The sequence below is a fragment of the Heterodontus francisci genome, chromosome 46 (genome assembly GCF_036365525.1).
Source record: "Heterodontus francisci isolate sHetFra1 chromosome 46, sHetFra1.hap1, whole genome shotgun sequence".
Classification (NCBI taxonomy): domain Eukaryota; kingdom Metazoa; phylum Chordata; class Chondrichthyes; order Heterodontiformes; family Heterodontidae; genus Heterodontus; species Heterodontus francisci.
Window position 1 is genome coordinate 17,016,838 of NC_090416.1, and position 20,289 is coordinate 17,037,126.

Here is a 20,289-nt window from a genome sequence, read left to right on the forward strand (position 1 = left end):
CATCACCAGTCCTGGTCGGTCCCCGATCGCTGTGTTTTCTTCGGAATGAATCCAGAGCAATCTGGTTTCGAGAGCACTGAGAGTTACTGGAGCAAAGGCTGATGTTTAACCTCTGAATCCCCTCGAAGGCCCTCCAGCTTCCCATGAGGATGTCCCGCTTTGTGATTACTCGACTGAGCACTGCTTCCATTGCAGTCACAGCACCTGGACACCTCGAATAGGAATACTCCTCTCCAGCTTGGCTTCCGTCCCACATACCATTTTAATTTTGGTTCCCCTCCCTTTTCCAGACCTTGGGTTTTCAGATAAAATTCAGTCCCTGGTTCCCTCATTTCAGTTGGAAATCCTGGAAAGAATCCCTCAAAATCAATTTTTCTTTCTCCGATTTCCATTCAGCCTGCAGTGCCAGCACGATTCACTGTCTGTCTCTCGCTCTCTCTCATCCCTTAGTCAGAAGGTTGTGGGTTCCAGGCCCACTCCGGAGACTTGAGCACAAAATCCAGGCTGACACTCCCAGTGCAGTACTGAGTGAGCGCAGCAGTGCCGTCTTTTGGATGCAACATTAAACCTCAGCCCCCTCCGCCCCTCTCGGGTGGATCCCACGGCCGCTATTGGAAGGAGAGCCTGGTGGGGGGGGAGGGGCGGAGTTCTCGTCGATGTCCTGGGGGCCAATATTTATCCCTCAACCAACATCACTTATCATGTCGGTGGGATCTTGCTGTGCGCAAATTGACTGCCGCAATTCCTACATTACAACAGTGACCGCACTTCAAAAACAAGAGTACTTCATTGGCTGTAAAGTGCTTTGGGACATCCTGAGGTTATGAAAGGTGCTACAGAAATGCAAGTCTTTCCTCTTCCAGTTTATTAAGGAGCGGTCTGTTGTGCAGTGTATAAATTTCTGACCATTGTCTTTAAATGCAGCATCATTAATGCAGATTCTGCCGATATCTCTGAAATCCAATTCAAAGTAATTCTGAAATAACCTGTCACTAATTCTGCAGTAATCGGGTGTTTGAGGCACACTTTCCTCATTCTGAGGTGAACAGGCCTGGCACAGATTGTGATGGAGCTCAGGGTAACGATCAGGACCAGGAACTCTGGCTGACTTCTCCCCTCTTCTCCCTTCCCCAGGGGGTGACCCCTAGAACTGGCCTCAGCATCCCTGGGCTTTGCACGGGGGCATCGGGAAGGTGGGGGGGGGGGGGGGGGGGGTGTGGTTTGGTGGGCAGCGCCTGCACGTGTATAGGCTTGGAACCAGGGCGGGCTGTGAAGCCTGCCACAGTCGAATATCCCGCCGACGCTCACTGTCGAGGTGGAGCATGGCGGCAAACTGGAGAGGCAGAGGAACCTATTGCCCTCCGTGCCTTCAGGAGGAACCCACCAACCAGTCTAATCGACCGTCTCCCTGCCCACGCTAGATGCAGGCAATCAGCTCTTTAAATCAGTCGGTTTTTGCTGAATCTCGGGAGCCTCCCAGCTGGAAGGATATCCCCCGAGTCGTGGACAGAGTGGTGTCTATGGTAACATTTTGCATTGTAGGATATTTCCTGATTATATTTTGCTTTCCACCTTTGGCAATTGTTTTGGAATCTCAGGTCAGTTCCTCCTCTCCCAAGATTGTGAACTCCCTGTCCTTTCCTCTTTCACTCTCCCTCTCTCTCTCTCTTTTTCTGTCTCTCTTTCTCTCTGTCTATCTGTCGATCTCTCTACCCCTTTCAGTCTCTATATATTTATTTTCTGTCTCTTTATCTCAATGTCTGTGTCTCCATCTGCCAGTTTATTTGTCTGTCTGTTTCTCTATCTCTATCTCTTTTGCTTTGTTTGTCTCTCCCCTTTCCCTCTTTTACTTCTCTCTGTCTCTGTCTCTCTGCCCTTTTCTTTTTCTCTATGTCTGTCTCTATTTTGCTGTCTGTGTCCCTCTTCCTTCCTGACTCTCTTTCTCTTGTTTCCCTCTGCCCATTTATCTCTCTGTCCCAGCTTGTGTTTCTCTGCGCCTACCTTTCGATCTCTCCCTGTCCACAGATCACGATTAAATGCCATTCAAGTGTGGTCATGCCCTGTTAATGTGAGAAATAAACTTACACAGTTACTCCAAACATTAACTCAGGTCTGTGGTCCTGGGAGTGTTTGATGGGGACAGTGCAGAGGGAGCTTTACCCTGTATCTAACCCCGTTTTTTTTTTACATCGAGGGGGCCTTTATTCCTCAGGCCCCCTTTATGTACATATTTATAGTTTTAAAATAACTTTATTAAAACCAGATAAATAAACAAAAACTCAAATTAAAATGCCATTCTCGGCGTCAATGATGCACTCCAGTCCCTGCGGTGCCCACCAGTCGCGGAAGGCCTCAAGCGTACCGGCAGACACCGCATGCTCCTTCTCCAGGGACACCCGGGCGTGAACGTAACCGCGGAAGAGGGGCAGGCAATCGGGCAGGACGGACCTCCTGACGGCCCGCAACCTGGACCTGTGAATTGCCACCTTGGCCAGGCCCAGGAGCAGACCGACGAGGAGATCCCTCCGCACCGGGCGCCCAAAGATCAGGAGCGTGGGACTGAAGTGCAGCCAGAATTTGAGGAGCAGCCCCTTCAGATACTCAAATAGGGGCTGCAACCTCGCTACTCCGTATATATGTGGAACACGGACTCGTCCAGGCCGCAGAAAGTACAGGCGGCCTGGGAGTCCGTGAACCTACTTAAAAGCCTATTGCACGGGACTGCTCTGTGCAGCACCCTCCACCCCAGGTCCCCGATGTAAAGGGGGAAGACTCCCGCGTAGAGAGACCTCCATCGGGGTTTCCCCTCGCCGCCAGATGGCAACGCGGACCGCCAAGGCGTCTCTGGCCGGCTGACGAGGGTGAGGAAGTGGAGAGTGTGCAGGAGCAGCCCGTACAGGAAACCCCTCCACGCCGATTGGAATGGCACGGAGGGCATTTCCGAGAGGCGGCTTGGGTTGTGCGGGACCGGCTCCTGAGGAGGGTTTCGGGGCCTGGGTCCGATGAGCTGTTCCGGCCTAGCGGGAGTCAGCTCGGCCGGGATCGCTCCGCACTCCCGAGCCCCCTCGCCACCCGCAGTGAGGGGCGTCCCGGGGGTTTCAGCTACTCCTCCGCCCGCCGGACCGTCCCCGGAGTTGGCCGCCCGGACAGCTGAGGCGCTCTCCTCCGCCGGCGGGGGAGCGCCCTGACTGGAGGCGACCATGTTCCAGACTCGGAATAGATCCCGGTAAAAGACAGGCAACTCCCTCAGAGAGGCGCGGCTAGCGGACTCCACCGGGAGCTGCGTGTCGTCTTGAAGGCAGTGACACTGGCGGAAAAAATACGTCGCCAGCGCACACCATCTGGGAGGACGCTCGACGTACAGGTATCTCTGCAGGGTCCGAAGGCGGAGAGTCGCAGCCTGGGTGCGGACGCACACCAGCGACTGGCCGCCCTCCTCAATCGGGAGACTCAGGACCGCGGCAGAGACCCTCTGTTTCCTCTTGCCCCAGAAGAAATCGACGAGTTTCTTCTGGATCTTGTTGGCAAATGCAGGGGGCGGGGCCAAAGTGACCAACCGGTACCACAACATGGAGGCCACCAGTTGGTTTATGACCAACGCTCGGCCCCTGTAGGAAAGCACTCGGAGCAGTCCTGTCCAGCGCCCCAGCCGAGCGGTGACTTTCGCCTCCAACTCTTGCCAGATTGCCGGCCAGGCTTCCTCAGCGGGGCTAAGTTGGACTCCCAGATAGAGGAGGTGCGTGGTGCTCCACGCAAAAGGTGTCATCTCCTCCGGCAGAGAGTCCACCCGCCACTGACCCACCAGGAGTCCGGAACATTTCTCCCAATTGATCCTCGCGGAGGACGCGGCAGAAAAGGTCTGCTGGCAGTCGCGCATCCTCCGCAAGTCAACGGGATCTGTGACCGCGAAGAGCACGTCGTCGGCGTAAGCCAAGAGGACGACCCGCATGGCCGGCTCACGCAGAGCCAATCCCATAAACCTCCTGCGAAGCAGGCACAGGAAGGGCTCCACGCAGATGGTATACAATTGGCCGGACATGGGGCATCCCTGACGCACTCCTCTCCCAAAGCAAAGGGGCGCCGTCAAGGACCCGTTAACTTTGACTAGACACTCTGCGGCGGCATCCCGAAAAGGTATTCGTGATCCACCCCGTCGAACACCTTCTCCTGATCGAGGGAGAGAAAGGCGACCGACTGACCAGTCCTCTGGGAAAGATGGAACAGGTCCCGGACCAGGTGGGTGTTGTCCTGGATGGACCGGCCCGGGACCATGTAGGACTGGTGGGGTGGATCATGTGGGCCAGCACGGAGCCCAGGCGGGTAGACATAGCCCGGGCAAAGATCTTGTAATCCGTGCTGAGGAGGGAGACAGGATGCCAGTTTTTAAGCAGGCGGAGATCGGCCCTCTTCGGCAGCAGGACGATGACCGCCCTGCGCCACGAGAGGGGCATCTCCCCGGTCGCCAGGCTTTCCCCCAGGACCCGCGCGTAATCGTCCCCCAGGACGTCCCAGAATGCCCTGAGGAACTCCATGGTCAACCCATCCAGCCCTGGGGATTTGCCCCTTGAGAGCTGGTGGAGGGCGCCAGTCAGCTCCGCCAACATGAGCGGAACCTCCAATCCTTCGGCGCCCTCCGGGCTGACCTGCACCAGGTCCTCCCACAAAACTCTGCGCGCATCCTCGCTGGACGGATCTGGAGAGAACAACGCACTGTAATAAGTACGGACCAGGAGGCCCATTCCCTCCGGATCCGTGATGGAGGATCCGTCGTCGGCCAGCAGCTCGACGAGCTGCTTACGGACCCCCCGCCATTTTTCCAGCGAGTAAAAGAAGGGTGAGGCACGGTCCAAATCTTCCAGGATCTGGATCCGCGACCTCACGTACGTGCCTCGGGACCCTATGAGCTGCAGGTTCCTCAGCGCGCCCTTCTTCTCTTTGTATGCCTGCCACAGGGCCGGGTCCACGACGGCATGACCGAGGCGGGACTCCAAGTCGAGCACCTCCCTCTCAAGGCGCCCGATCTCGGCTTCCCGCCTCTTGGTCGACCCCTTCGCGTACTCCTGACAGAAGATGCGGATGTGAGTCTTGCCCACATCCCACCATAGCCTCAAGGAGGGGAAACCCCCCTGCTTCCTTCTCCAGTCGGCCCAGAATCGACAGAACGAGTCCCGAAATCGCTCGTCCTCCAGCAGCCGGTTGTTAAAGTGCCAGTACGTGGACCCCGCCCACACCAGGCGGTGGTCCGAGCACGGCACCAGCCGCATGGAGGCCACCGAGACGCGGGAGATGTACGCCTGCGAAAAGTAGAGGCGGTCGATTCGCAACCCTCCTCCTCCAGACCTCCACGTGAAGGCGCTGGAGTCGGGATGGAGATTCCGCCAGACATCCACCAAGTTAAGGGAGCTGATCAGTCCCCTCAACTTCTCCACCGACGCTTGGCCGTGCTGGGGACCGGAGCGATCCCCCACCTTGAGGGTACAGTTAAAATCCCCCCCGAGGATGATGCACTCGCCGCTATCGATGGAGCTCAAGAGAGCGGACACTTCTTCAAAGAAGCGCGCTTGCAACGCGCCGGGCCTGGGCGCGTACACGTTCACAAAGTGGAGCGGCACGCTACCCAGGCGAACGGCGAGGTGGAGCAAGCGGCCCGGTACTAGCTCCTTGACCCCCTCCGGCTGAAAAGTCGGGGCCAACAAGATAGCCACCCCACTAGAAATAGGGGTGAGGTGACTCATGTAGACCCCACCCTGCCACTCCAGGAGCCAGGTGGCTTCGTCTCCCGGAACGGTGTGGGTTTCCTGCAGAAAGCTCACCGCGTATCTCCCTTCCCTAAGGACTGAGAGATTGTGAAATCTGCGGTGAGCCCCTCTGCTGCCGTTGATGTTGAGGCTGGCTATGGTTATCTTCATGTCAAAGGTACTTAAAACCCGTCACCAACAGCTCACTGTGAGGAGGGAGTGGAAGTGCACCTGGCCTTCCACTCTCCCAGCAACCCATTGAGGAACACATTAAAACGGCGCCCCTCAACCAGTTTCACGCCCGTGCGCTTGCCCACTTTCTTCAGGGCGGCACGGACGGACTGGATGATCAGCGCCAGATTCGACCAGCGGCCGAGGGCCAGCTGAACTTTATTGCGGCAACCCCTGCAAGCCGCGAGGAAATCCCGGAGTTCCGCCGTGGGGATGAGAGGAGATTCGGTGGGAGGCACGAGGGACTCCACCACCTCACTGGCGATGGAATCAAGGTCATCCTCCGTGCCCCACACCGAATCCCCATCCTCCTCCGGGTCGTCACCGCCAGTGGCCGACACATCCACCACACACTGTGGGGCGGACGTCCCGGCCGCACCAGCTGGTCCCGCCTCCGTCACGATCCCACCCCCAGGATCGATGGCGGAGGAGTCCTCTCTGGGTTCTATTGTGAAACTGGAGCCTGTAGGCACCAGCAATCCAGGAGCCCCCCTCCACCCCCAGGCCAATGAGTGGTCCAGGGGAGACAGAAGTTCCCAACTCCGGAAATCCAGCCGGAGCCGAGACCGGAGGCGGAGAGAGGAGGCCATCTCCCGCTCCGCCAGCACCCACAGGCCCAGCTGATGGGGCAGCATTCTCGGTTATAACCGGGTCGGGTGTCTCCTGGTTGGTGGTGGACTCCGGCTGGGAGGGCCAACCCTTTGGGGCAGTGGCAGAATGGGCGGCGTCCCCAGGCTCCCCAACAACAAGCAGGGCTCCACTGGCTTCCCCTGGAGGGGCCACATGTACAGGTGTCTCCCCCTCCACTCCATCCTGAGGAATAGGGAGCTCCTGCCCGGACTTTGTAGCCGTGGTGGTGGCGGTAGGGCAAACCTGGGGATCCGAAACAGGAGACAGCTCCCCTCCAACAGATGGACCCTGCGTCTCAGGGCCCCTTGTCACCTCTGTGGAGGGGTGCCTTCTCTTCTTTTTCCCAGTTGAGTGCGGAGGCTCAGAGACCTCCATGTCATCAGAGGCCTCCACCTCCACACTCTCTTTTTTTTTTTTATTCACCCTGGGCCTGAGCCCAGCCCTGGGGCAAGTTGACTCCCCGAGATCGGGCTTTGTGCTGAACTCAGACTCGGGTAGTGTCACGGTGTCCAGGGGATGCGCCTCTCTATGTTTATTTCTCCTCCGCGCCTTCCTTCCACTTGGACGGTCACCCACCTCCCTGCCGGAGGCTGTGAAAACCACAGCCTCCGGTACCGACTGAATGGTATCTGGTGGAGGTGTAGGGGGGGTGGGAGGAGGTGCAGTGGCACCACCCTGGGCCGCCGAGTTGGAGTTGGCAGCCGGGAGGTTGGGGCAGTTCTTATTAACATGCCCCACCCCCTTACAGACATGGCACCGCACCCCATCCAAGGTCCAGAAGACGTGGGAGGCCGTCCCCTGGAACTCTACATTTAAGTTGCCCTCTGTCACCTCCTCCCGCACCAGCTGCATGAATAACTGGCGGCGGAAGGAGTTGGAGGCTGTTCTCCCGAAGACCGAGCGGGACCGGGGTGAGCCCCGTCTTTACCTCCCCCAGATGGTGCAGGTGGGGAAGGAGGAGCTCACCAGGAATGAAGGGTGGGACATTGGATAGAATGAGCCTTTGCGCAGTGGCCTCCAGGGGGTCCACTGGCAGAAAGGTCCCGCCCACGGTGAGCCCCTTGCTCAGAGCCAGGGACACCGCTCGCTCGGTCCTCAGGAATAACAGTGCCATCCGGTACATTTTAGAGGCTGCAACAATGGTCGAAGGGCCGACAACCTCGGCCATTGCTTTCACACATGCCTCTATAGTCATGTTCGGGTGGATGTAGCTCTTGACCCCATGTTTCGATGTTAATAAAGCAAACGGTGATGGGGCAACAGGTGCAGCTACAGCAGCATATGTACGGGAAGGCCCCGCCACCGGCGAAGGAGGGCTTGCCATGGGTCTAAAGAGCCATGTCCACCCCCAAGAAACAAAGCAAATTTACACAATTGAAACAAAAAACAAACCAACTTTAAACAAAGTGGAGTGGGAGTAAAAGAGGATAGGGGTTGGAAGGTAAAGGAAAAGGGGAGGATAGGTGACTGAGGCAACTGAGTGGAGGAAGGGAGAGAAAGGCTGAAAGGGATGTCAGTTGGAGCACCTTTGTAACAATTAGTCCAAAACTGTTTGTTGTCTTCCAGTTGGGGGAGGCTTCTTCGCCCGGGACGGCTGGAGCCGCCCGGTACTCCCCTCTCCTGCTTTTAACAAAAAAAAGTCTTCTCCCGGGCAACTCCAGCTGTCCCGAGCAGGCAGTTGGGGTGGGGAGGGAGCTCCCTGTGTGCAAGCACCAATACAAATACAGGGGCCCCTACTGGATGTGGCAGCCCCACCCCTGAGTCTTCCGGCCTCTTCTCCCTCCCCCAAACAGTCCAAACTTAAGAGTTCTTCAGGTGCCCTGACACCCACCTCTCCCAAACAATTGCAGCCTTCCTTGATGGTTTCTCTCTACTCTGCATTCACCTCTCTCCACTTTCTCCAATTACTTCAGTCTCCATTCTGCAGTTGGTGCAGCTGCTCCCCCTGATTGCTGGCAGGAAGTGCTCCAAATTGACCAGCCAATCCCTGTGCTGTACCTGTCCTGGGAGTGTTTGATGGGGGACAGTGCACAGGGAGCTTTACTCTGTATCTAACCCCGTGCTGTACCTGCCCTCCGAACCTTTGATGCCATCACTGGATCTGAACAGTTCTCCAGTACAGACATTTTGCAGCTCAGTGAATAGGAAATTAAGAGAAAAAATTAAAATCTGAGCATTATAGGAAAACACAAGAAAAACATATTTTGAAATGTCACATTTTAATTCTTTTTATGTCGGTGAGTCACAGCGAGTTAGCTCAATGGGCCCCACTTCATGTCTAATGCAGGCTAACACTTCTAGCACAGTACTGAGGGAGTGCCGCACTGTCGGAGGGACAGTACTGAGGGAGTGCCGCACTGTCGGAGGGTCAGTACTGAGGGAGTGCCGCACTGTTGGAGGGTCAGTACTGAGGGAGTGCCGCACTGTCGGAGGGTCAGTACTGAGGGAGCGCCGTACTGTCGGATGGTCAGTACTGGGGGAGTGCTGCACTGTCGGAGGGTCAGTACTGGGGGAGTGCTGCACTGTCAGAGGGTCAGTACTGAGGGAGTGCCGCATTGTTGGAGGGTCAGTGCTGAGGGAGCGCCGCACTGTTGGAGGGTCAGTGCTGAGGGAGTGCCGCACTGTCGGAGGGTCAGTGCTGAGGGAGTGCCGCACTGTCGGAGGGTCGGTGCTGAGGGAGTGCCGCACTGTCGGAGGGTCGGTGCTGAGGGAGGGCTGTACTGGAGCATGAGATGCTTAGATGGGCCTCTATCTGTTCTCTGAGGTTAATGTAAAAGATCCCACTGCAACTATTGGAAGAAGATTTGTGTGTGGGGGGGGTGCAGTTCTCCCCGGTGTCTTGGGACCAATATTTATCGCTTAACCAACTTCATCAAAAACAGATCAACTAATCATTCTACAGTTTGGATCTTATTTTTGCACAAAATAGTTACCACATTTAATTGCATAACAACCGTGACAGAGTTTCCAAAAAAAAAAATTCATGCCCGTGATGCGGGTGGTGCTGGCAAGGTGGGCATTTATTGCTCATCCTGGAGCTTGCAGTCCTTTTTGGAGCAGCTTTGATACGGAACAGAGGGGCAGTTAAGCGTCGACCACGTTCATGGCTGGGGGGAAGGCAGGTGCTGGAGTCCCATATAGGCCAAGACCGGGTAAACGATTGGCGTTTTTGTGATAATCCCACAGCTTCCACACACTTTCAGCAACACCAGCGTTTTCCAGATTTAAAAAAAGCTTGAATTCAAGTCATGGTGGGATTTGAACTCGCATTCTCTAGATATTAGTCCAGGGCCCTCTGAGTTACTAGTCCACTAGTATCCCAAAATAATAATTTGTCATAAAGTGCCGTTAGACATTGCCAAAGATGAGATTATGGAACTGAATGAAGACAAACCCCTTGATCAATCATTGGTGCTCAAAGTTAAAAATAATTTCAATTCACAGTGGTGTGGGAGGAGTATCTTTCAATAATTTAGAACCAATCCCTACCCCTCACCAACCTGCCCCCACGCCCGTCACTGTGCTTCCAGGAACACGTGTTGGCCGGTGCTTGGGTAAAGTCAGCAGTGAGGCCCTCTACAGTTGAATAACCTGTCAGCACTCACAGTCCACACTCTCCCATGAGGAGCAACCCAATACTCGGTGTGATCTGGACCACTCCGGATTCAGTATCAGACGTGCTGTGGATCTGGATTCACCCCAGGTTCAGTATTAGATATGCTGTGGATCTGGATTCACTCCAGGTTCAGTATCAGACACGCTGTGGATCTGGATTCACTCCGGGTTCAGTATCAGACACGCTGTGGATCTGGATTCACTCCAGGTTCAATATCAGACGCCCTGTGGATCTGGATTGACTCTGTGTTCACTATCGCACAGTGGATCTGGATTCACTCCGGGTTCAGTATCAGACACGCTGTGGATCTGGATTCACTCCGGGTTCAGTATCAAACGCATTGTGGATCTGGATTCACTCCGGGTTCAGTATCAGACGCCCTGTGGATCTGGATTCACTCCAGGTTCAGTATCAGCCCTGTGGATCTGGATTGACTCTGTGTTCAGTATCGCACAGTGGATCTGGATTGACTCTGCGTTCAGTATCGCACTGTGGATCTGGATTGACTCTGTGTTCAGTATCGCACAGTGGATCTGGATTGACTGTGTTCAGTATCGCACTGTGGATCTGGATTGACTCTGTGTTCAGTATCGCACAGTGGATCTGGATTGACTGTGTTCAGTATCGCACAGTGGATCTGGATTGACTGTGTTCAGTATCGCACTGTGGATCTGGATTGACTCTGCGTTCAGTATCGCACAGTGGATCTGGATTGACTCTGTGTTCAGTATCGCACAGTGGATCTGGATTGACTCTGTGTTCAGTATCGCACAGTGGATCTGGATTGACTCTGTGTTCAGTATCGCACAGTGGATCTGGATTGACTGTGTTCAGTATCGCACTGTGGATCTGGATTGACTCTGTGTTCAGTATCGCACAGTGGATCTGGATTGACTGTGTTCAGTATCGCACTGTGGATCTGGATTGACTCTGCGTTCAGTATCGCACAGTGGATCTGGATTGACTCTGCGTTCAGTATCGCAGTGTGGATCTGGATTGACTCTGCGTTCAGTATCGCACTGTGGATCTGGATTGACTCTGCGTTCAGTATCGCACTGTGGATCTGGATTGACTCTGCGTTCAGTATCGCACTGTGGATCTGGATTGACTCTGCGTTCAGTATCGCACTGTGGATCTGGATTGACTCTGCGTTCAGTATCGCACTGTGGATCTGGATTGACTGTGTTCAGTATCGCACAGTGGATCTGGATTGACTCTGCGTTCAGTATCGCACTGTGGATCTGGATTGACTGTGTTCAGTATCGCACTGTGGATCTGGATTGACTCTGTGTTCAGTATCGCACTGTGGATCTGGATTGACTCTGTGTTCAGTATCGCACAGTGGATCTGGATTGACTGTTCAGTATCGCACTGTGGATCTGGATTGACTCTGTGTTCAGTATCGCACTGTGGATCTGGATTGACTGTGTTCAGTATCGCACTGTGGATCTGGATTGACTCTGTGTTCAGTATCGCACAGTGGATCTGGATTGACTCTGCGTTCAGTATCGCACTGTGGATCTGGATTGACTCTGTGTTCAGTATCGCACTGTGGATCTGGATTGACTGTTCAGTATCGCACTGTGGATCTGGATTGACTCTGTGTTCAGTATCGCACTGTGGATCTGGATTGACTGTGTTCAGTATCGCACTGTGGATCTGGATTGACTCTGTGTTCAGTATCGCACTGTGGATCTGGATTGACTGTGTTCAGTATCGCACTGTGGATCTGGATTGACTCTGTGTTCAGTATCGCACTGTGGATCTGGATTGACTGCGTTCAGTATCGCACTGTGGATCTGGATTGACTCTGTGTTCAGTATCGCACTGTGGATCTGGATTGACTCTGTGTTCAGTATCGCACTGTGGATCTGGATTGACTCTGTGTTCAGTATCGCACTGTGGATCTGGATTGACTCTGTGTTCAGTATCGCACTGTGGATCTGGATTGACTGTGTTCAGTATCGCACTGTGGATCTGGATTGACTCTGTGTTCAGTATCGCACTGTGGATCTGGATTGACTGCGTTCAGTATCGCACTGTGGATCTGGATTGACTCTGTGTTCAGTATCGCACTGTGGATCTGGATTGACTGTGTTCAGTATCGCACTGTGGATCTGGATTGACTCTGTGTTCAGTATCGCACTGTGGATCTGGATTGACTGCGTTCAGTATCGCACTGTGGATCTGGATTGACTCTGTGTTCAGTATCGCACTGTGGATCTGGATTGACTCTGTGTTCAGTATCGCACTGTGGATCTGGATTGACTCTGTGTTCAGTATCGCACAGTGGATCTGGATTGACTGCGTTCAGTATCGCACTGTGGATCTGGATTGACTCTGTGTTCAGTATCGCACTGTGGATCTGGATTGACTCTGTGTTCAGTATCGCACTGTGGATCTGGATTGACTGCGTTCAGTATCGCACTGTGGATCTGGATTGACTCTGTGTTCAGTATCGCACTGTGGATCTGGATTGACTCTGTGTTCAGTATCGCACTGTGGATCTGGATTGACTCTGTGTTCAGTATCGCACAGTGGATCTGGATTGACTCTGTGTTCAGTATCGCACAGTGGATCTGGATTGACTCTGTGTTCAGTATCGCACTGTGGATCTGGATTGACTCTGTGTTCAGTATCGCACAGTGGATCTGGATTGACTCTGTGTTCAGTATCGCACAGTGGATCTGGATTGACTCTGTGTTCAGTATCGCACAGTGGATCTGGATTGACTCTGTGTTCAGTATCGCACTGTGGATCTGGATTGACTCTGTGTTCAGTATCGCACTGTGGATCTGGATTGACTCTGTGTTCAGTATCGCACAGTGGATCTGGATTGACTGTGTTCAGTATCGCACTGTGGATCTGGATTGACTCTGCGTTCAGTATCGCACTGTGGATCTGGATTGACTCTGTGTTCAGTATCGCACTGTGGATCTGGATTGACTCTGTGTTCAGTATCGCACAGTGGATCTGGATTGACTGCGTTCAGTATCGCACTGTGGATCTGGATTGACTCTGTGTTCAGTATCGCACAGTGGATCTGGATTGACTCTGCGTTCAGTATCGCACTGTGGATCTGGATTGACTCTGTGTTCAGTATCGCACTGTGGATCTGGATTGACTGTGTTCAGTATCGCACAGTGGATCTGGATTGACTCTGTGTTCAGTATCGCACAGTGGATCTGGATTGACTGTGTTCAGTATCGCACTGTGGATCTGGATTGACTCTGTGTTCAGTATCGCACTGTGGATCTGGATTGACTCTGTGTTCAGTATCGCACTGTGGATCTGGATTGACTGTGTTCAGTATCGCACAGTGGATCTGGATTGACTCTGTGTTCAGTATCGCACTGTGGATCTGGATTGACTCTGTGTTCAGTATCGCACTGTGGATCTGGATTGACTCTGTGTTCAGTATCGCACTGTGGATCTGGATTGACTCTGTGTTCAGTATCGCACTGTGGATCTGGATTGACTCTGTGTTCAGTATCGCACTGTGGATCTGGATTGACTCTGTGTTCAGTATCGCACTGTGGATCTGGATTGACTCTGTGTTCAGTATCGCACTGTGGATCTGGATTGACTGTGTTCAGTATCGCACTGTGGATCTGGATTGACTCTGTGTTCAGTATCGCACTGTGGATCTGGATTGACTCTGTGTTCAGTATCGCACTGTGGATCTGGATTGACTGTGTTCAGTATCGCACAGTGGATCTGGATTGACTCTGTGTTCAGTATCGCACAGTGGATCTGGATTGACTGTGTTCAGTATCGCACAGTGGATCTGGATTGACTGCGTTCAGTATCGCACTGTGGATCTGGATTGACTCTGTGTTCAGTATCGCACAGTGGATCTGGATTGACTGTGTTCAGTATCGCACAGTGGATCTGGATTGACTCTGTGTTCAGTATCGCACAGTGGATCTGGATTGACTGTGTTCAGTATCGCACTGTGGATCTGGATTGACTCTGTGTTCAGTATCGCACTGTGGATCTGGATTGACTGTGTTCAGTATCGCACTGTGGATCTGGATTGACTGTGTTCAGTATCGCACTGTGGATCTGGATTGACTCTGTGTTCAGTATCGCACAGTGGATCTGGATTGACTCTGTGTTCAGTATCGCACTGTGGATCTGGATTGACTGTGTTCAGTATCGCACTGTGGATCTGGATTGACTCTGTGTTCAGTATCGCACAGTGGATCTGGATTGACTCTGTGTTCAGTATCGCACTGTGGATCTGGATTGACTGTGTTCAGTATCGCACTGTGGATCTGGATTGACTGTGTTCAGTATCGCACTGTGGATCTGGATTGACTCTGTGTTCAGTATCGCACTGTGGATCTGGATTGACTCTGTGTTCAGTATCGCACAGTGGATCTGGATTGACTCTGTGTTCAGTATCGCACTGTGGATCTGGATTGACTGCGTTCAGTATCGCACTGTGGATCTGGATTGACTGTGTTCAGTATCGCACTGTGTATCTGGATTGACTGCGTTCAGTATCGCACTGTGGATCTGGATTGACTGTGTTCAGTATCGCACTGTGGATCTGGATTGACTCTGTGTTCAGTATCGCACTGTGGATCTGGATTGACTGTGTTCAGTATCGCACTGTGGATCTGGATTGACTGTGTTCAGTATCGCACAGTGGATCTGGATTGACTCTGTGTTCAGTATCGCACAGTGGATCTGGATTGACTCTGCGTTCAGTATCGCACAGTGGATCTGGATTGACTCTGTGTTCAGTATCGCACTGTGGATCTGGATTGACTGTGTTCAGTATCGCACTGTGGATCTGGATTGACTCTGTGTTCAGTATCGCACTGTGGATCTGGATTGACTCCAGACTCTCTCTGATGTGTGACTCCTCTTTGATTTATTTACAGATGAACCGCCCCATCCAGGTGAAACCAGCAGACAGTGAGGGTCGAGGAGGTAACAGCTTTCTTACCTTTTCATTCTCTCTTCCTAATTTATCTCGGTGATTTAGTCACACACTGGCTGGACCCTCTCCAGACCGGGAATCGGGTGGGGGCATTGGCGGGTTTGGGGAGGTGGAATGGTGTCATTCACTCAACTTTCACACTGCCCAAGGTGACAGCAGGCCCCATGACTCCAGGATGTTCTGGCTGTTTCAGAGCAGCAGCTTCCCACACACCTGCAAATGCTCTCAGCTAACAGGTTGACAGACACTCCTCCACCAGCTAGGAGGCAGCACCCAATCCCAGTGTTTGATGGGGGACAGTGTAGAGGGAGCTTTACTCTGTATCTAACCCCCGTACTGTACCTGTCCTGGGAGTGTTTGATGGGGACAGTGTAGAGGGAGCTTTACTCTGTATCTAACCCCCGTACTGTACCTGTCCTGGGAGTGTTTGATGGGGACAGTGTAGAGGGAGCTTTACTCTGTATCTAACCCCCGTACTGTACCTGTCCTGGGAGTGTTTGATGGGGGACAGTGTAGAGGGAGCTTTACTCTGTATCTAACCCCCGTACTGTACCTGTCCTGGGAGTGTTTGATGGGGGACAGTGTAGAGGGAGCTTTACTCTGTATCTAACTCCCGTACTGTACCTGTCCTGGGAGTGTTTGATGGGGGACAGTGTAGAGGGAGCTTTACTCTGTATCTAACTCCTGTACTGTACCTGTCCTGGGAGTGTTTGATGGGGGACAGTGTAGAGGGAGCTTTACTCTGTATCTAACCCCCGTACTGTACCTGTCCTGGGAGTGTTTGATGGGGGACAGTGTAGAGGGAGCTTTACTCTGTATCTAACTCCCGTACTGTACCTGTCCTGGGAGTGTTTGATGGGGGACAGTGTAGAGGGAGCTTTACTCTGTATCTAACCCCCGTACTGTACCTGTCCTGGGAGTGTTTGATGGGGACAGTGTAGAGGGAGCTTTACTCTGTATCTAACCCCATGCTGTACAGTGAAACTCCCTCTATTTTATGAGGTTCCCTTTTCAATTTGCTTCAGTTGTGATTTAAGTGTCTGGTTGTGAGGGGATGGGAGTGAGGATTTCCTAGGGAATGCTCCCATGTGCTGCGGTGCCTCCCCATCTTATCTCCAGACACTCGTCCTGGTTTCCACCGTCCGATCCGTGTTTTCCAGAGGACCGGAAGCTCTTTGTGGGAATGCTGGGGAAGCAACAGATGGACGAAGATGTCCGAAAAATGTTTGAGGCTTTCGGGACAATCGAGGAGTGCACAATCTTACGGGGACCTGATGGCACCAGTAAAGGTAACGGGACTGCACAAGGACCTGCTCACAGAACGTTCTAGAATCATCATAGAACCTAACCTAGACGTTTACAGCACGGTAACAGGCCATTCGGCTCATCCGCACTGTGCCGGTGTTTTTGCTCCACACAAGCCTCCTCCTACCCTCCTCTTCATCTCACCCTATCACCATATCCTTCTATCCCTTTCTCCCTCATGTGTTTATCCAGCTTCCCCTTAAATGTATCTCTGCTATTCCCCCTCAACCACTCCCTGTGGTAGCGAGTTCCACATTCTCACCACTCTCTGGGTGAAGAGGTTTCTCCTGAATTCCCCATTGGATTTATTAGTGACTGTCTTATATTGATGGTCCCCTAGTTCTGGTCTTACAGCACAGAATGAGGCCATTCGGCCCATCGCGCCTGTGCCAGCTCTTTGATCAAGCTATCCAATTAGTCCCACTCCCCACTGCAAATTTTACCCCTGAAATATTTATCCAGTTCCCTTTTGAAAGTGACTCTTGAATCTGCTTCCACGCTTTAGATCGCAGATTATCATAAAACATTGTGTAAAGAATGTTTTCCTCATCTCCCCCTCTGATTCTTTAGCCAATTATCTTAAGTCTGTGTCCCTCTGGTTACCGACCCTCCTGCCAGTGGAAACAGTTTCTCCTTGTCTACTCCATCAAAACCCTTCCTGATTTCAACGCCCCGATTAAATCTCCCCCTTAACCTTCTCTGCTCTAAGGAGAACAATCCCAGCTTCTGCCGTTATTCCAGATAACTGTAATTTCTTGACCTTGGAACCATTGAAATAAATCTCTACTCCAACCCCACCAAAGCCTTCACTTCCTTTTTCAAATGTGCTGCCCAGAATTGGACACACTACTCCAGCTAGTGTTTTATATAGGTTCACCATAACCACCTGGATTTTGCCCCTATTTATAAAGGCCAGGATTGCATGGGCTTTATTAAACTGTCCTGCCAACTTCAAAGATTTGTACACAAACACCTCCGGGTCTCTCTTCTTGCACCCTCTTTAAAATTGTACCATTCAGCTTGTATTGCCTCTCCTCGTTCTTCTGACCAAAATGTATTACCTCGCACTTTGCTGCATTGAATCTCGTGTGCCATGTGTCTGCCCATTCCGCCAGCCTGTCTATGACCTCCTGAAGTCTATTACTCTCTTCCTCACAGTTTCATGCCACCTGCAGATTTCAAAATTGTGCCCTGTACCCCCAAGTCCAAGTCATCAATGCAGAACAGAAACAGCAGTGGTCCTAGTACTGAACCATGGGGAACACCAATGTACACCTCCCTCAAGTCTGAGAGAAACAGCCATCTGCCACAAAACTGTTTTCCATCCCTCGGCTAGTTTTGTATCTGCTTCTTATGTTTGTATCTGTGCTGCTCCTGCCCCTTTTATCCCATGTGCTTCAGTTTTGCTAACAAGCCTAATATGTGGTACTTTAACAAACCCTGGGAGTGTTTGATGGGGACAGTGTAGAGGGAGCTTTACTCTGTATCCAACCCCGTGCTGTACCTGTCCTGGGAGTGTTTGATGGAGACAGAGTCGAGGGAGCTTTACTCTGTATCCAACCCCGTGTTGTACCTGTCCTGGGAGTGTTTGATGGAGACAGAGTCGAGGGAGCTTTACTCTGTATCTAACCCCGTGCTGTACCTGTCCTAGGAGTGTTTGATGAGGACAGTGTAGAGGGAGCTTTACTCTGTATCCAACCCCGTGTTGTACCTGTCCTGGGAGTGTTTGATGGAGACAGAGTCGAGGGAGCTTTACTCTGTATCCAACCCCGTGCTGTACCTGTCCTAGGAGTGTTTGATGAGGACAGTGTAGAGGGAGCTTTACTCTGTATCTAACCCTGTTTTTTTTTTCCTGTCCTGGGGAGTGTTTGATGGGGACAGTGTCAAGGGAGGTTAACTCTGTATCTAACCCTGTGCTGTGCCTGTCCTGAGAGGGTTTGATGCTGTCACTGAATGTCTGTAATGGAAAATGTTCCAGTCTAAAGCGTTGATGTGTCTCATCTTGATAAATGAACTGAAATGTTTTCCAAAATAGACAGCAACCTTTCCCTTGGAGCCCTGCGCTAATGTCTCTCTGTTATACAGGTTGTGCTTTTGTGAAATTCCAGACACATGCAGAAGCACAGGCTGCAATTGGTGCGCTGCACGGGAGCCGCATGTTGCAGGTAGGACCCTCGCTGCCTCGCATGTTCAACAAGACCCTAATCAAGTGGTTATAATTAGAGCATTGGAGTAACATAAAGAGTTGCATTTATATAGTGCCTTTCCCGGCTTCAGGGCATTCCAAAGCCCATTCCCACCAGTGGAGTACAACTGTAGTAGGAAACACAGCTGCCAGTTTATGCACAGCAAGCTCCCACAAACAGCAATGTGATAACCAGATATCTTTTAATGATGATAGACAGCACCTCCGACAGTGCAGCACTCCCTCGGTAGTGGCACTGGAAGCGTCGGCCTGGATTTTGTGCTCAAGACTCTGGAGTCGGGCTCGAACCCATAACCTCCACACCCTATGACTCCAGGCTGAGCCAAGCGGGCACATGAATGAGGAAACAAACGTCCTAAGGGAACAGTAATGTGTTCTGCGGGGATTCTTTCTCTTTTTGCAATTGAACTGTCTCCTCGATTTCTCTTTCTCCAAGGCCTCTGGACCTCAATCTATCAGCCCAGAGGTCAGGACAGTCCAGACTGTGAACTATGTGACCAATGGAGCCAGCACTGCTCGGTGCACAGCTGACAGCAGTGCCTACGGGGTGAGGCGATCGATTGATAACCTAGTCTCGCTGACCCTGCAGTGTCTGGATTTGCATGAGAATGGGAGACTGAAATTAAGCAAAGACTTTTCAGTCAGCTGATAACTGAATAATGTTTTATAACTGGACCACGAACTCTGTACAATGGGAGTGAACGGGAAGGGGTTTTATCCATTGGGATTGTGTACAATGAGAGTGAATGGGAAGGGGTTTGTTTCATTGGGATTGTATACAGTGGGAGTGAATGGGAAGGGGTTTGTTTCATTGGGATTGTATACAATGGGAATGAATGGGAAGGGGTTTGTTTCATTGGGATTGTGTACAGTGGGAGTGAATGGGAAGGGGTTTGATCCATTGGGATTGTGTACAATGGGAGTGAATGGGAAGGGGTTTGATCCATTGGGATTGTGTACAATGGGAGTGAATGGGAAGGGGTTTGATCCATTGGGATTGTGTACAATGGGAGTGAATGGGAAGGGGTTTGATCCATTGGGATTGTGTACAATGGGAGTGAATGGGAAGGGGTTTGATCCATTGGGATTGTGTACAATGGGAGTGAATGGGAAGGGGTTTGATCCATTGGGATTGTGTACAATGGGAGTGAATGGGAAGGGGTTTGATCCATTGGGATTGTGTACAATGGGAGTGAATGGGAAGGGGTTTGATCCATTGGGATTGTGTACAATGGGAGTGAATGGGAAGGGGTTTGATCCATTGGGATTGTGTACAATGGGAGTGAATGGGAAGGGGTTTGATCCATTGGGATTGTGTACAATGGGAGTGAATGGGAAGGGGTTTGTTTCATTGGGATTGTGTACAATGGGAATGAATGGGAAGGGGTTTGATCCATTGGGATTGTGTACAATGGGAGTGAATGGGAAGGGGTTTGATCCATTGGGATTGTGTACAATGGGAGTGAATGGGAAGGGGTTTGATCCATTGGGATTGTGTACAATGGGAGTGAATGGGAAGGGGTTTGATTCATTGGGATTGTATACAGTGGGAGTGAATGGGAAGGGGTTTGATCCATTGGGATTGTGTACAATGGGAGTGAATGGGAAGGGG

The 20,289-nt window shown here is 52.1% G+C and overlaps 1 protein-coding gene across 3 annotated transcripts in view; it reads left to right on the forward strand.

The window, feature by feature from the left end:
- LOC137356816 (CUGBP Elav-like family member 3-A) overlaps positions 1-20,289 on the forward strand; it is a 93,724-nt gene that overhangs the window by 28,943 nt on the left and 44,492 nt on the right. For all 3 annotated transcript variants that reach the window (XM_068022611.1, XM_068022612.1, XM_068022610.1), the window contains 3 exons: positions 15,108-15,156; positions 16,327-16,455; positions 18,557-18,636. In XM_068022611.1, the coding sequence (XP_067878712.1) occupies positions 15,108-15,156; positions 16,327-16,455; positions 18,557-18,636 (258 nt within the window). The remainder of the gene's footprint in view (positions 1-15,107; positions 15,157-16,326; positions 16,456-18,556; positions 18,637-20,289) is intronic.